Raw genomic sequence first — 16,869 nt, forward strand, 5'->3', positions numbered from 1 at the left:
GGCTGGTTAGAGTCAGACATTTGGGGTCCGGTTCCACTGCAGACTAAGGAGGAAGACCAAACCACATGGCTTAAAATACCAAGGCAATCTGAAGATTGTTACCGTTTCAACTTTTTCCTCAACCTGCCTCATAAAGTACTACATAAAATAGAGGGGTTACTACAGGTAAGGAAAGGTTTTTTAACAATTCAAAGGCTGCTGTTGAGAGCTGTGGAGCTAACACTTTGCTCTTAACAAGAGGACTTGACTCTCTGTTAATGATTAAGGATTGTGTAATTGATTTTTGACCCATAATAAATGGAAGATGATTGGGAATTTGTTATTGGTTAGAATGTTAACAGCAATCCATAAACATATCCTCAGCTAAATTAAAGCACCCATCTCCTAAACTACCACTAAATTAGAGACTGGCCTCTGTTGTAAAATAAAAGAAATGGAAAAAAAAAAGGCAATTAAAAAAGGTATGCCTGTTTCCTCCATTGAGTCCATCGTTTTCAGTTTGAGCTCACTGATCTCATCAATGGTGCATGTTTGCAATATAATTGCAGTAAATTCAAATAAATATAGTAGTGACTGCCTCATTATTTTGATAACTGATTAAAAGAACTTTTGTCAAATGACCTTTTACCCCAGATCCATGTGAGTTTGCGACCAAACTGCTCCTTCAGGCCACCCTCTGACCCTTCGGTGCCTTTTGTAATGGTGGGACCAGGCACAGGAGTCGCCCCGTTCATTGGCTTCCTCCAGCAAAGGTACAGCAAGCTAAAAACTACACTACAATATATAAATAAGAAATCTGAATGAAAACAAAAGCACAAATTTGCTCCACCCATCACTCTTTTGCACCCACACCAAATACAGCATGTGTTTTTCACAGAGTTAATGGAGTACCATTTACTGCCATGTGAGACAACCACACTATTCTCAAGGTGCAAAGTAACGCTACTGCAATTTTTGTCAATGATAGATGGGACTTATTCCCCAAACTTATGTTGTGTGAAGAGGAAGCGGTGCATGAAAAACCACTGTGACTACTGCAGCTAACATTCGCTAGCAGCAGCAGGATAGCTCCAGGGATGCCAGGTATCGTTCCAGCCGGGACATGCTTCTTGGGAGGTACATGGCTTTTTTGCTCTGCTTCTGCTCAAACTGTATGCTTGCACTCAGACATATTTTTGCTTGCACAGATTTCCTGCGCTCCAGTTTCAGCCCTTCTCCTCGCACTCAGCCTGCTTCTGTGCGTTCGTGAAACATCTGCTCACATATTTCTGCTCTGTTCTCGGCATTTTTTGACCAGTAAGCCTGTCGAAATTCCCCAACCAATAGAATGCCAGGTGTAGTGTTGACCAATGAAATAATTCCTTCCCCGTTGTGGGCGCATTCGCTTTACTTCTTAGAGCGTCCCTTACGGGCAGTTAGTTTTTAACCGGATACATACACTCCCGCCCTCTAAGGCTTTAATATGTACTTCCCTTGTTTTCTTTATGACTTTTGGAATAAAAGGGCAGTTAATATATAAAGATATATATTTTATGATTATATATATTTAGTTACTTCTCCTGGATTGCCACCTTGCTTTAGAGGCTTGCATGTACTAATGATCCCAAGAGCTATGCCGTCCGGAGCTTGGCCCCTGGTAGGGTCACCCAAGGTGGATAGGTCAAGGGGGAGATTCCAGACAAAGTGCGATTCAACAAAGACCTCAATGGTGGAACTGGTGGAAGATGTCTCGAGTTCACAATGGCAGTGAAGGCGGATGAAGGCTGCAACAGAGGGTGGTCCGCAATCGTCTTGGTTCTCCATGCCATTGGACTCTGGCCACCCCCTGCCAAGGGCCGTGTGGTGGCTGCAGGTGCATCAGCCACTCCACGTAAAAAGCTGTCACGCACAGGCGTCCTCCCATTATGCGTCTCCAGGTTGGCCTCTATGCCCACCTGAGGATCCAGAGGGAGGACGGTCATACTCAACCCCGAGTGACCGTCGATGATGATGAGGACATATTTAGTTAATATATAATATATATTTCCCCTCTAGCACACTGACGGGAGGCCGGTGTGCTATACGGCTACTATTTTGTGTAGCTATTATAGTAATTACAGCCACTGGTGTGTATATTAACCGTCCTTTAACTGTTGCTCTTGTATAAAGATAGGAAAAAAGCCCCATACTATGTACACGTCACACACGTCTACAAACACACTGATGTTAAGTGCCAGTCTAGCTTTAGCTATTGTCCCTACTGCCCAGATGTTGTACCATAGCCCTGAAATGCACAGTAGTTGGCATCATATGAGTACACACGTGTTGTCCATCCTTGCTTGGAATTAAATCTATTGCAGTGGGCTGGAGCATCCCAGACAGATTGTCAATCCACTGTAGGGCAAACACACAGTCACCCACACACCAGTCATACCTATGGGCACTTTAGTTTCCCCAATTCATCCAACATGCATGTCTGTACTATGGGAGGAAGGGGTGTTCCCTCATGCATTATTTTTTACACTAATGTTACAGTGTAAACAGGTCGCAGGTAAGGCCCATGGTCATTCAGCGAGCTTGTTAAGCGATAAAGAATCCAGAGGATGATCAAGTAGCACAAAATAGCCACAAAGAATCAGGGCGCTTAGTGCAGTACTTATAATTGTAGGCACAATCCAAAAATCTGTTGATGAATATTCAGCGTACCAGCATTGTTAAGTGTAGATCACCTTTGCATGTTGTGGTAACTGCAGAGACTATTAGAAAAGACTTTGCCTAAAGCTGAATACAATTACTCGTCATGTGCATCTTATTCGGCAATAGTTAATCTGGTCAGCAGGGCTGTGATCACAACAGGGATTATTTCAGGTGCTTCACTTGTCTCAGCAGGAATAAATCGAGCCCTCTCCAATGCACACACTTATAAATTAGTCTCTAATGAACAGCCGTGGGTCAAATAAGAGTGCTGAGGCTCATTGATTTGAATGTAAAAAGTTCAGTAGGCAGTGACCGGGTTACTGATGTAAATCATCACTAGTAATTGCTTAGGCGGTGGAGGGAGGGGTATTGATTGTTTGCTTCTCTCCTGTTCATCTTGTGAAAGGATAGATGTATATCTGAACACTTGCACAATGTCGATCCTGCATAACAAATGAAATATTTTTTTTGGTCAGTTTTAGATAGGCCTGATTCGCCAGCTTGCCCAGAGTTGCGGGGAGATGTCAGTGACTTGATATGAATGTGGCTTTTCTATTCAGCCCCCCGCCTGTTCGTTCAACCAGGCAAATAGTCTAGTTGTCAGGAGGTGACCGCTTGTCAGGAAGTGACCTAAGCCTTTTTAGTGAGTGTGACATGCCTGACTCTTGAGTGGCTTTGTGTAAATAAGGTTGTGTTCCAGTCAGCTCCGATTGTCTCTAAACCCCCAAGGTGTCTGTTCTGCTGCGGTGCGTGCCTTCGAGGGCGTACGCAGGGGTGACACTGTGCTGGAAAGCGATTGCGGGTGGAGATTGTGTGCGACAGACTCAGAGCTGGCTGTGATATGATGAATGTTTCAGAAGGTGATGGATGGGTTTTCTGGGCATGGAGCCGGTTGAACTTGTGGGATGCCCGAGCACTGATGATAGCTAACATGGTGGGACTGACATGGTCACGGCACTTGCTGACATAGACCCTGGCCTTCACACTAGAGTAGGACCCCTCTCATACAAACCTGGTCATTTGACAATGATATGGACATACTAGCAGTCTTAGTTTGGTCATTGCAGGGTTGCCTGATTATTGCCATCTAATTTAATTTTTATCAAATTGTCTCTTCTTGCAGACATGCTCGCCAGTGTAGGGGAAAATGTAAAAGTTTGAGTGTATTTTTCCACACTATAGCCACTAAAACCTTTGAACAAACATGTCCTTGAGAATTCAATCCTAGATTTTTTTTCCACTTTGTTGAGTTAAAGTATTTTTCCCCCTTCAGAGACAGCCCCTCACTGTGGGAGGATAAAGCCATGTGAGACAATCTATCCGCTCACCTTTCTCCTTTGCTCCTTCATCTCTTTCCCTCTCACTTGCTCTCTCTCCCCCCCTCCATCTCTATCAGTCTCCCGTGAGCTGTTTATTTTGCCGGGGAATTGTGTGAGTCTATCATAGAGAGTGGTATCACACAGAATCTAACTTGAGATACCAAACATAGCTTCCACCAGTGATGTGGCGCTCTGATAAGAGATAACAATCGCCATTTTGTCAGCATGAACCTGCATGTGCCTCAAGGCCCGAGTCGGCTCCCGTTAGCAACAAAACGACATGGGGACAGTTCGATTGTCCCACCTCTGAGCCCTCTGCCACCCTCGTCCTCCCCTGTCAATCGATGGCTGCTTTTCAAAAGTACCTTGCACTAGTTTGTGGCACTGATGAGTTTAGGAGGTAATGAGTTGAGGAAGAGAGCTGGTCAAGGGTCAGGCCTCCAGGCAGTCCGGTACCCATGGGCTGTCGGGTATTGATTGCATTAGTCTGGGTACAAGGGACGACTAATGAGACATGAGACTTTCAATACCTCTCCTTGTTTAAGCTGTAGCACTATCAATAAAAAGGATATATAATGCAGTCTGAGAAAGTTTTTATAGCCAACAACTGCTTAGCCCTCCCAACAAGCTCTGTCTTAGCTTAGTTTTAAAGTTTTTACTCTGTATACTTTAGAATGCCCTTTTGTTCATGTAATATTACATAGTGTTCACTTGTGTTAATAAACGTGACATTTCCATTTATCATTCAAGCCGGATGTCTGATTGCAATTATGTAGAGTTTTGCAACTGAATGGGTTCTTGTATCATGTTCATGTATCCTGTATATATTTTGAATTAAGTATGCAGAGAAGTCCAATTTATATGGAAATAATCATTCATTTCCGTAAAGCCGGTGATTAAGCCTGCCATTATTGTTGTTCATGAGCTTTTTTTTTTTTTTTTTTAAATTTACTGCCTGGAGATACTCAAAGCCTCCCACACTGAGCTGCAAATAACATTCCCACTGCTGACCGTGGACCGAAGATGTGAGATAATTGCGGTGTTTACCGAGTCTTCGCCTCGGCTTGTATTGCAGTTTTCCCTACCTGCTACACAGCCGAATGGCCCTGAAAGGCAACGGCCCCTAATTTTGACCCCAAATGGAGTGCTCTGCAGATCCCGTTTTCCCCTGGGAGTGTATCGCAGGCTCTTTTAGTGTGGATATGTGAAGTGATGTGATTTGTATTCAGGGGAAGGCGCCTGTGTGGTCTACTCAGAATGGAACCCAGGTTTTTCATATTGGTATTGATCCCTTCAGGGCAGGCGGGGAGAAGGGAGACGAGTCCACTAAAATGAGTTTACTTGAGGCAGTTTGCAGATCAGAGGGATCTCGTCCAGGATGCTAATGGATGGGATCTAAGCGTTCTGGGCAGCTTTTCCAGACAGCCATCAAACCCGGAGCCCCGTTCACTGAAGCAAAGTTCAAACAAGCTTCTGCAAAACATTTCCATTAACTAGGCTTACTCTCTATTTGATTGGCTAGGGCAAGGCTTTGTTTTATCTGCTTGCATCTAGAGTGCACTGTTCTGTCTCACTTTGTCAAAGAGAGCGCTTATAAGTTTATTAGCAATGTTCTTTTAATGCGCTGTACAAATCTAAACATTAAATGGTAAATGGACTGCATTTATATAGCACTTTTCTACTCTACTGACCACTCAAAGCGCTTTACAGTGCATGCCTCACATTCACACACACATTCACACACTGGATGGCGGAGGCTGCCATGCAAGGTGCCAACCTGCTCATCAGGAGCAGTTAAGGGTTCACTGTCTTGCTCAAGGACACTTCGTCATGCTCCCCGCAGGAGCTGGGAATCGAACCAGCGACCTTCCGATTACTAGACGACCCACTCTCCCGAGCCATGCTGCCCCATAAGCGTTAAGTAATAAACATTACTGTCAGGTAGTTTTAATTGTATGTCCAGGGTAGGTATCCCATGAGAGAGCAGTGTGTACAGGTTATTGTGGACGAATCGCACATTCAGGAGCATGGAGGACACAGAATCTTGTTCTCTGGGTGCAGCAACATCATACAAAGGGCCCAATCTCCATCCCTGTCTGGGGTATCAGCTGGCCCATTGTCCCATTTGCTCCCTTCAACATTTGTCTTTCTTCGTAACCCTCCCCTCCTCCTCTCTCTCTTGCTCCCTTGCCAGATGGGGATAATGGATAACGCCTGGTCCTTTGAAGGGTCACCTGACCAATGCCATCATAAAAGATTGGGGGTCAACAGTTGTTATCTGACAGAGAGAGAGCGAGAGAGCTGTCAACTTCCCAGCAGGTGTGCAGCATAGATAGCAGCATCCTCAGAGCTTTTTGCCGTCGTGTTGCTGTTGTTTCTTGCAAAGGATTCTGGGAGCCTTGCCAAACTCATGGGCCACAACAGGAATCAGTTTTGCAGCATTTGTTTAGCACAAAGGCCCAGTCGGCTATACGCGTGCGTGTGTACGTGCACAAACACACACAATAGACACAAGCCCTAGTTTCATATTTGATAACTGTTTGTAGTGATGTGATCCATCTTGTTTGGGTGTCATTTGATAATATATGTGATGTCCTCACTGCAGCGGGCACTCTTGTTTCCATGCAATTGGTAATTGTGGCACTCAGCACAGTGTCACTGCAGATGGTGGTTAATTGTGTCCCTGCTCCTCTTTCACCTCTACTGAAAGGAAGGACTCTCTCTCTCATCTGGTCCAGCTGTCTGTCAATATTACCACTGACATCCTCTGTCTTTCAGAGAGAAGGAGAGGCAGATGAAACCCGAGGCAGTGTTTGGTGAGACCTGGCTGTTCTTTGGCTGCCGCCACAAAGACAGAGACTTCCTGTTTAGGTAAGTTTGTCTCATCAGCTTGGTGGGCCTTTGCAGCCCATGTAGTCTCACCCACACATTTACAACATGTACCTTTTCCAGCATTTTAAGATTGAAAGGTAAACACACATTAAAGAATAAGCGCGGCCATTTTCCAAAAGTGCTGTCCCCTTCTCTGGCCCTTACATATTTTTCACCCTGGCGTTCTTTGCTGTGATCCTTACTGGACAGTAGAGGCTGACATTTGTTCAGGAATCCTGTGGGTCGCGGGATTCCTGTGGGATTCCCACAGGATGGGAGTCAGTTTCACTACTCATCACGTGACTGGGACAGGACAGGGAAAAAAGTCAACGGGAGCGGGTGGGACCAGGAATAATAATAATAACAGGTGAATTCTCATATATTTCAATGAATGAAATATATAATATGAATAAATCGGCCAGCAGGTGTAGCGGTCTAAGCATCGGCTTTGTGTCGATGCAGTTGCCCACTGGGGACCGGGGTTCGCGCCCCGGTCTCGTCAGATCCGACTGTGGCCGGACTCGATGAAGCAGCAATAACTGGCAACGCTGTCTTCGGGAGGGGGGCGGAGTCGGCTTGTGTTCGTCATGTGACTGCGTCTCCGTGTGCGTGGGGAAAAAGCAGTGGTCCGGCCTGGATTCACCTTGTCACGAAAGTGGGGAGGCGTCTCCTTCGAGACTGCCGGCCGGAGAGACGCAGTTGGCGAACGCACGCAGTACGAGGGTGGGTGTTTGAACTAAAATGGGGATCGATTGGCCACTAAATTGGGAGAAAAAACAAACAAACAAATAAACTTTAAAAAAAATCGGCCAGCAGGGTCAGCCCTACAACCGCGAATGTCTGTCACTGATCATGTTTGGAGTGACCGAGAGAACAAGTTACACCATTCGGGCCACTGGATCAGGTGACCAACGACGTCGCCGAAGTTACACGATGCTCGACCGACCAATGACGTCACTGGTAAACACAGAAGTGGGAGTTTCTCTGTTGACCGCTGCTTTTTCAAAATGAATCGGCTCAGCGGTTCCAACTCTTTCCCCATTTATCACACGCTAACAAATTGAATATATTGCTGCTCGTGGATACTACTGAAATGATAAGAACGGGATATTTTTCTGCTCCTTCCACGTCTGGTTACGCACTGCAACAGTCCAGCATAGAGCAGAGTAGGAGAGAAACAGCTCTGCATGTGCAGAGAGGCACGAGGGAGAGCACACAGTTAAAGCACCCCAAATAACAATCACTGACCAAAAACTCAAAAGGAGAGACATCCGCTGACAGAAACAGAGGAAAGAGGAGGGGGGAGGAAACTTAATGTAATTGTAGCTCTTCGAATTATCTGTTAAGTTCTCTTTCAAATCAAACATTCCCAGATATGAGTGGAAAGTATTGTTCTTGCAACTCTATTTTTAGCCTTATTTATTTATTTTTTGCACGAGCGTAGCTTAAGTATGTCATGTGATATGCTACTTCAGTACACTTTAACAACAGATATTACTGGGACGACTACAGAAAATTGCAGGAGGACATTTAATATCCAGGAATTCACATTATAGACACTACCAATGACTATCCCTGTAGCAAAATCGCCACAATTTCCAACACTGACCATACACAGTCCAGCCATGTGCTAGGGTTTGACCCAGCCTTGTTTATTCTTATTTATTCTCTCCTGTCTGCTCTGGTGGCTGGTTGCCGAGTGTTTGCAGCCACCTGACCAGTGCATGACGTGTGGACTGACAGCGCATGGCGCAGCCACCATTCAAATGCCAACAGTGGAGTTGAAGTCAGGTTCGGGGAAGACAGCATTGCAAGGCATAGGAAAGGACAATGATCTGTGTATCTCACTGACAGTTTTCATGCAAGTCAGAGCCCACTGGCCAAAAGGAGTAAATGAAAAACTGCAGTAGAACACAAAGTAATCTTAAGAAAAGGATGGTGAGAACATCAAATCAATATCATTGCGTTGCCTAATGGATAGACTACCCCCCCCCCACACACACACACACACACACAGACACACACACAACACGGGAATGGGATGGGGCAGGAGTCATTCTTCAGGGATTGGGATGGGACAGGAATTTTTATTTTATTCAGTCATAGATTGGGACAGGATTGGAATATTTTTGTGGGAGTGGGATGGGACAGGAGTGTACTGGACATCTCTCCATCTCTTCAGGTGAGTGAATGGTTGTTCTTGACCATCTTTTACAGCCATTATATTGACAGTGACGTGTTTTGAAATCTTCTGAAATTATTTGCGCAAAATTGTAGGAGATAAAGCAATACAGATAGCTGGCTAGTAAAGCAAAATTCAGGCAGCCTTTATCCCCATTTACCTACCAGTCCATAGCATCTTCTTCCTTCCATGGCAATTTAAGCGGAATGAGACAACAACGATTTGATACGCTGGCATACAATTGTGACTCATGGTTAAAAGGTTTTCCAATAATTAGAGGTTTGTTGGTTTGATCCTTGACAACTACAGAAAGGTTGATTCTTAGTGTGAGTTAGTGACTAAAGGGCTATATATCTAAGAGAGATTTGGCAAGGCAATTTTCACATAACTTGAGTAAAAGGTATTTGTAATACATTACCACATATTGCTTCCTTATATCATAATACTGTATTTCCTCAAATAGTGGCCGGGGCCTTTATTCACCTCAACTGCAGAGGGTACCAGGCCTTTATTGGAGGCAGGCTTTTATTAGAGGGAGGCCTTTATTTTTCATTCCCTCTGTTTGATGAGTATATTTGCTCATATTTTAGTATGAAGCCTCCTGGTTTTCTGATCTGCTTCCATTTGCTTTGTTAAGTTTATGTCACTGCGTTATGCTGTTAACACTTCCTGTGTCCGTATCCAGTGCCTCATTCTTTTCGGGTCAATGTCAAAGTGCCTTGCAGCTTTCTTTCCTGAATTTTCCTTCACATATTGCAAAACTCTCATTTTGAATTTGACATCAAATTTCCATCTGGGTACCATGCTGCTCAAGTTTGCCCTGTACTTTGTTGTGGAAAATTCACTCACTTGTACGGGTCCCATATGGTACTTCAAATGTAGCTACTGCCATCTTGTGGCACTGTGTATTACTACACATTATATAACAGGCAGCCCTTTATCCACCTTTGTTTTATCCCCGGCCTGTATTTATTTTATATTTATTTATTGATTGGATTTCCCCCCATTTTTCTCCCCAATTGTATCTGGCCAATTACCCCACTCTTCCGAGCCGTCCCGGTAGCTGCTCCACCCCCTCTACCGATCCGGGGAGGGCTGCAGACTACCACACGCCTCCTGCAACACATGTGGAGTCGCCAGCTGCTTCTTTTCACCCGACAGTGAGGAGTTTCACCAGGGGGATGTAGCGCGTGGGAGGATCACGCTATTCCCCCCAGTTCCCCCTCCCCCCCTGAACAGGCGCCCTGACCAACCAGAGGAGGCGCTAGTGCAGCGACCAGGACACGCACCCACATCCGGCTTCCCACCCGCAGACACGGCCAGTTGTGTCTGTTGGGATGCCTGACCAAGGCGGCGGTAACGCGGTGATTCAAACTGCCGATCCCCGTGTTGGCAGGCAACAGAATAGACCACCACGCCACCTGGACGCCCTACATCTTTTAGCCTTCTGGGTTGTATTAATGCTGGCAGTATCTTGATCTATTTGTTCAGGAGTGCCATCACCCATTGGTATGGTCAGAGGTTCATTGAACTCAGTTGACCCAGTCTAGATTGGGGCTGGTATCAAGTCAATTTTATTTGTGTAGCCCATTATCACAAATGACAAATTTGCCTCAGTGGACAAAGCTAACAGGACGATCAAGTGATGTTGCAGGAGTGAACAGTGGATTAGCATCCTTACTCACAAAAACACAGTGCACTGGTTCTTGTTTGTTGTCCTTTGTTTCATAATGGTTCCGTACCTTCTTCCAGCCAGATAGTGAGTCCCGTTTGTTCACAGTGTGGATTTCTCCAGCACTTACCCCTGCAGTGTTGACCCAAGCCATTAAGTCTGTTTTATGTGTCAGCTGTGAGGAGAAGTTCTTAGTCTGGATAAGTAACCAGAAAAAGAAAATACCAGCAGAATAAAACCCTTCCTGAGTTCGTCTCAGCTGGACTTATTTTCAAATCAGGCAGGGACATTTCCAAGAGAGAAAGGACACAGTTTAGGGTAGTTTTTCTTTTAAAAACAGCTCAAACCATAACATGGTCACGAAATTCTCCCTCTGATAAATATTAGCATAGTTTCTCTTTTTTTATGTATACATGTGTATACTGAGTTCATGAGATAGGATGTGACCCCAGTCAGATCAAACTGCACTTTCAGTCGTCTCTCCACTCCCGCCGTTCCATTTCCTTCTTTCCTTCACTTTCAGTTTTTTTATGTGTTTTTCCAGCCTTTTTATGGAATGTGGTTTATAAACTGCAAGGATAACCGGGCTAGAAGGGCAGCTGAGTCCATGGTGGGGTCCAGAATACTGCCATTGGCTGTTTTCTGTAGAAACACACCAGGGTATTTTTGCGAGTTGGCCCTTTGCTGTTTCGGGAACTGAAGCGTGTGTCTAAGCTCTCACTCGCAGGGTTATCAGTCTGTGATAAGTCAGATTCAGATGTAGCCCAGACAGGCAGGAGGGGCCCTGCTCTACTGTCCAGGTCCCTACCCAACCCTTGTTGCCCCCATTTCAAACAAACTTGGTAATCAGAGGATTTGGTTGAAAGACTTTTTATACAATGACTCACCGAGCCGAGGTTAGGCGGTAAACATGGCAGAAACAGCAACGGTTCTGGACATTTCACCTGAAAGAAAGCGAAGAACAGAAATATTGATACTTCCCTCTCCCATTAGGATTCACTCCATTGTGTCCATGTTTTAATAAAAAATGCCAAGTCTTCGTCTGGGGTGTACTGTAAAACACAAGACTCCGCAGGCAAAGACCTTCACCCGTGCTCTCTGGACCCCAGCTCGTGTGTGGGTGTGCGGCTGTGCGTGTCTGTATTTTTTCTTTTTTTTGCTCACCCCAGCTGCGAAACTTTAAACAAGACTTTTTCGACTCACAGCAAACCTTACTCCCTCAGTATCTTCCTCCTCCCCCGACCCCTCCCTCCCTTCCAACAGTACCCCAGGCCCTGTAAAAACACTGAAGCAGAAGGCTCCAACTTGGCAAGCAAGCAAGCAGCATATCAGCTAGTAAGGTTACACCCAGTTGCAAGGCTGAGACGACTGATTTATAAAAAAAAATAATGCTTAAAACAGTGACTCGACCTTGCTTAGGAAATCTATATTTTTCCTCTGCTTCTCGTGTTAAACAAGATAAATCGCTCCGCTGGTGCATTCTCGCTCAAACCTTTTACCCACCAGTGCCCAGTTATGGTTTACTTTTTTGTCTTTTTTACTTTACTTTTTGTTGTTTCTTTTTTTTTTTTTAAGGAAATGAAACATGAGCTTATATGCTGTTAGAGATGGTTGGCGTTATATAAAACTCCAATACAAGTTATCCCAGAGCGACTAGTGTGAGATGGGGATACACTCTTATCATACGAAGCAGGAGAAGAGTCTCATAGCAATGGATAGTCTAAACTTTGATAAAGGATTCCATGTCTACCATTATTTTACAGTATAAGATGTGCTCTACACCGGGTAAAGCACTTGCATCTCCCTGTAAAATTGCGCTGGATACTGGAAACTATCACTGCACCAGCAAAATGACTCTTAGCTTCACTGTTGAGAATAGCTCTAAAAAATTCCTCTCACAGTACCATCCACAGAATCCTTCTCACTCTGTCACTTTAACGGTGCAAAAGACTTGATGAATCAACAACTTTTCAGGGGCCCACAGCTGACCGTGTATTGGAAGAAAACTCTATTCTGAGTCAGTATTCACTCTTAGTTATCGGATCTGTCTCTGCCTATGTGCCCCTTATTCCAGAGAGGAGCTGGAGGGCTTTGTGTCCAGCGGTACCCTGAGTTACCTCAAGGTGTGTTTCTCCAGAGACGATCAGGAGCAGCCGCAGACCACCGCGTCACTAGCAGGACCCCGATACGTCCAACAAAACCTGCTCCTCAACAGCCAACACATTACCAGCATCCTGCTCAACCAGAACGGCTGCCTCTATGTCTGCGGGTGAGTCCAGACTTTTGTAGTGATCTGTACATGTGAGGGTGATGCTGGGTCGGGATGATGGTAGCGGTAATCGTGATTCTACTGGTGACAATGTGAATGTAGATGAGGAAAGCATTTGGTTTTCCTCATGACCCATCGCATTTATTTATCTTCACAAAAAAGGCTAAACATAGCAATACAAAGGAAAACTTAACTGTCACAAACTAACTTCTCTTAAGCCAAAGCAGAATGCCTTTGAAACATCAGAAACTATTGGAGTAATAAGATGGAGTTGACATTTTTAATTGAGTAGCCAACATTACAGATAATATCCTGACTGGATGCTGAACATTGACCTTGTTAAGTAGTTGCTTCGGCGCCGACTCAACAGAGCTAAAGCTAGCTCATCCGAATCATGCTGTTAGCAAACCAACAACCCAGAGAGGCAAGCTGACGCACCAGAAACAGAAACTTTGATCAAAAGATTGATTTGTTTGGGGCGTCCGGGTAGCGTAGCGGTCTATTCCGCTGCCTACCAACATGGGGATCACTGGGGTCCGAACCCCTGTGTTACCTCTGGCTTGGTCGGGCACCCCTATAGACACAGTTGGCTGTGTCTACAGGTGGAAAGCCGGATGTGGGTATGTGTCCTGGTTGCCGCAATAGCGCCTCCTCTGGTCAGTCAGGGCATCTGTTCGGGGGGAGGGACAGCGTGATCCTCCCACACGCGACGTCCCCCTGGTGAAACTCCTCACTGTCAGGGGAAAAGAAGCGGCTGGTGACTCCACATGTATGGGAGGAGGCATGTGGTAGTCTGCAGCCCTCCCCGGATTGGCAGAGGGGTGGAGCAGAGACCGGGACGGCTCGGAATAGTGGGGTAATTGGCCGGGTACAATTGGAGAGAAAAGGGGGGGGGGTTTGCTTTGTTTGAGCAGGTTGAAGGTGAAAGAGTACGTCTTACTTACTTCTGTTTCGAGGGCGTTTCTGTGAAATCCTACCTCGAATTAAACCACATGCACAATACCAAGTGATAGAATACGAGGGAAAAGCTAAGAGAGAATCGTGGTGGGTGAGCTGAAAAAAAAAACCATTTTGCCAGTCTTTCTCGTGTTGAGGATTATAATGTTTATTAAAAAAAAACAAAAAAAACAGCATGTTTTTAGATGCACTCAAATATTTTGGGAGGGGTTGCAACCAAAATCTATGCAGACGGTTCAGCCAAATGTGAGAGTTAATGGGAGTCTGTGAGTGACTGAGTGAGAAGCTGTATGCATGAGGCGCCTCACATCTAAAAATCATCTTGGGTGCTGCACTGATGCACACGTGTGCCGTCATTTCAAAACCAACTTGTTCGGGAATCAACATTGTCCCTCATCTCTTGCCTCCATCCTTCACTAGGGATGCAAAGAACATGGCCAAGGATGTGAACGACACCCTTATCGGGATGATTGGTGCGGCGCTTCAGGTGGACCAACTAGATGCCATGAAGAGACTGGCGGTACTAAGGGAGGAGAAACGCTACTTACAGGACATTTGGGGCTGACAAGGGCATCAGAGAGAAGGGCATGTCTCACTGCCAAACTGGGTCTATTGATGCCTCAAAAAAAAAAAAAAATCAGCATGCTCAGCTCCAGCCACTAGAGCCATGAAATTGTGGTTGATTGAACCCAGAGGTGGTTTGTACCACCTACTGTAACATAATCAAACTGAGATGGAATGTACCAAGCTGGCCCGGGGATATCTATTCATGATATCAACTTGATGTTTGAACGGAAATGACCTTGGTCAGGGCAGTGCTGCTGTTGATTGGTCTTGCGGTGGGAAAGTGCTTTCGGTGTAGACACGCCGCCACCTTCACACTTCTCTCCTTTCTGGAGACTAGGCGTTTAGTTCGGCACACTGTGACGCACACGTTGTGACTTGAAAGAAAGTAGGACATATAACCCTGCAGTGTGTGGCAGCAACACAACAATTTACAGTTCTTTTAATGCTTGAAGTGAATTATTTTAGCTTTGTTGAAATTGGCCCTTTTTTAACGACTTGTTTTCCTTTTGCATTATGCAAAACCAATCAACTGCCAGTTAAAGGGCCAGTCTGGTTTCGTTGGTTTTTACTGCGTGTCCTCGTTACATATAGTGTTTTCACACTACGGAAAGCATCCGCGCCAGTCTAGTACCGCCCGCCTTGTTAAGCGTTAAAGCTAGTGAACACATCCGGATGGCACGGTATCCGGATGAGTCTGGTAGAATTCTTGTTAAGAAATAAAAAAATTTCTCTAAATTACCAACTGACAATAAAAGAGGTATGGTAGGTATGGCTGCAGTCTCGGGCCGATGAGGAGACAAGCATATTGCTTGATATTCAAAAACAACTGAAGGGGTGTGTGGCAAAAACAAGCATATTTACAAGAAAATTGTTAAAAGACTCGCTGCAGCGCGTCTATAATTAAAATATCAGACCAGCCAGTGGTCTGGTGTTTTTTTTGTTTTGCATTTTTTCCCTCTTTTCTCCCCAATTATACCTGTCCTATTACCTCCGTCTTCCGAGCCCTCGCAGTCACTGCTCCACCGTACCCCCTCTGCCGATCCCGGGAGGGCTGCAGACTACCACATGCCTCCTCCCATACATGTGGAGTCACCAACCGCTTCTTTTCACCTGACAGTGAGGAGTTTCACCAGGGGGACGATCACGCTATTCCCCCCCAGTTCCCCCTCGAACAGGCACCCCGACCCACCGACCTTTAAAAGTTATCTGAAAACATCCTGAAGTTTTCCAGCCAGTCTGTTGTACTCAAGACATTGTTCACTATGTGAGCCCACCAAATGGAGAATCACTCCTTCACCCACAGCGCCTTATCTACAAGGACATTAATAACTAACGGAAAATGTTTTAACAAGAAAAATAATCTCCTCCTTGACCTTGCCTCTTGGAAAAAGGGTCTGGGATCGGTACTTTGACGCAGCCATGTTTATAAAATGGACTTATGATTAACTATTGGCTACTGCAGGTGGTCTTAAGAAGACACTTTTTAAGAAGACACTTTCTATTATTTGCCGTTGTACATACATCCAATGAATATGTTCTCGGCATTTAACCCACCCTATTGTATAGGAGCAGTGGGCAGCCGCAGCACCCGGGGACCAACTCCAGTTCTTCTTTCCACTGCCTTGCTCAGGGGCACAGGTAGGAGTATTAACCCTAACATGCATGTCTTTTTGATGGTGGGAGGAAACCGGAGCACTCTGCGGAAACCCACGCACACACGGGGAGAACATGCAAGCTCCACACTGAAAGGACCTGGGATGGCCTGGGGTTCGAACCCAGCACCTTCTTGCTGTGAGGCAACAGTGCTGACCACTGGGCCACCGCGCTGCCCTGAATGATGGCAACTGTTGCTACTGCAGGCGGTCTTTGTGGTTTTTATGTTGCATCGTTTCACATGTCCAAGTGATGCAGTCCATCCAGAACAGGATGAACGAGTGTGAAAGCCCAGATAAACTGGTGGATACCTTCTTTTATGTCTTTGCCTGGAGTTTTGATGATACCTTGAACGGTGAGTTTATCCTAGCTTAGCTTAATTGCTGGATGCCTACAGGGATCATTAGCAGCCCCACTCAGAAGAATGGAAATAAACCTCCAAAACTGATTGTTAATACTTTCTACTCATTAGGCTAGCGTTAACAATTATTCTTGTCCTACGGTTTCACAAGTAGATGCAAAATCCTAAACATTAGATAAGACTTGGCTCCCAGTTTCACTCTCACGAGACTTAGAAGCTGAATGAAAATTAAACACCAGCCCAGCCACCTTGAAGATGTGTTTAGGAAGTTCAGTATAATCTAATTTCTTTGTTTATTGTGAAATTGGCAACTTTCGAAAAGCATAAATGACATTGTTTAAG

At 45.3% G+C, this 16,869-nt stretch overlaps 1 protein-coding gene across 1 annotated transcript in view; it reads left to right on the plus strand.

Annotated features, from left to right (window-relative positions):
* mtrr (5-methyltetrahydrofolate-homocysteine methyltransferase reductase) overlaps positions 1 to 14,594 on the plus strand; it is a 30,177-nt gene extending 15,583 nt beyond the window's left edge. Inside the window, exons 13-16 of the mRNA XM_056299672.1 lie at positions 634 to 752; positions 6,774 to 6,866; positions 12,795 to 12,989; positions 14,367 to 14,594. Of these exons, the coding sequence (XP_056155647.1) occupies positions 634 to 752; positions 6,774 to 6,866; positions 12,795 to 12,989; positions 14,367 to 14,511 (552 nt within the window). The 3' untranslated portion in view covers positions 14,512 to 14,594. The remainder of the gene's footprint in view (positions 1 to 633; positions 753 to 6,773; positions 6,867 to 12,794; positions 12,990 to 14,366) is intronic.
* Positions 14,595 to 16,869: the final 2,275 nt, after the last annotated feature.

Source organism: Lampris incognitus, chromosome 19, assembly GCF_029633865.1.
Source record: "Lampris incognitus isolate fLamInc1 chromosome 19, fLamInc1.hap2, whole genome shotgun sequence".
In the NCBI taxonomy this organism is placed as follows: Eukaryota; Metazoa; Chordata; class Actinopteri; order Lampriformes; family Lampridae; genus Lampris; species Lampris incognitus.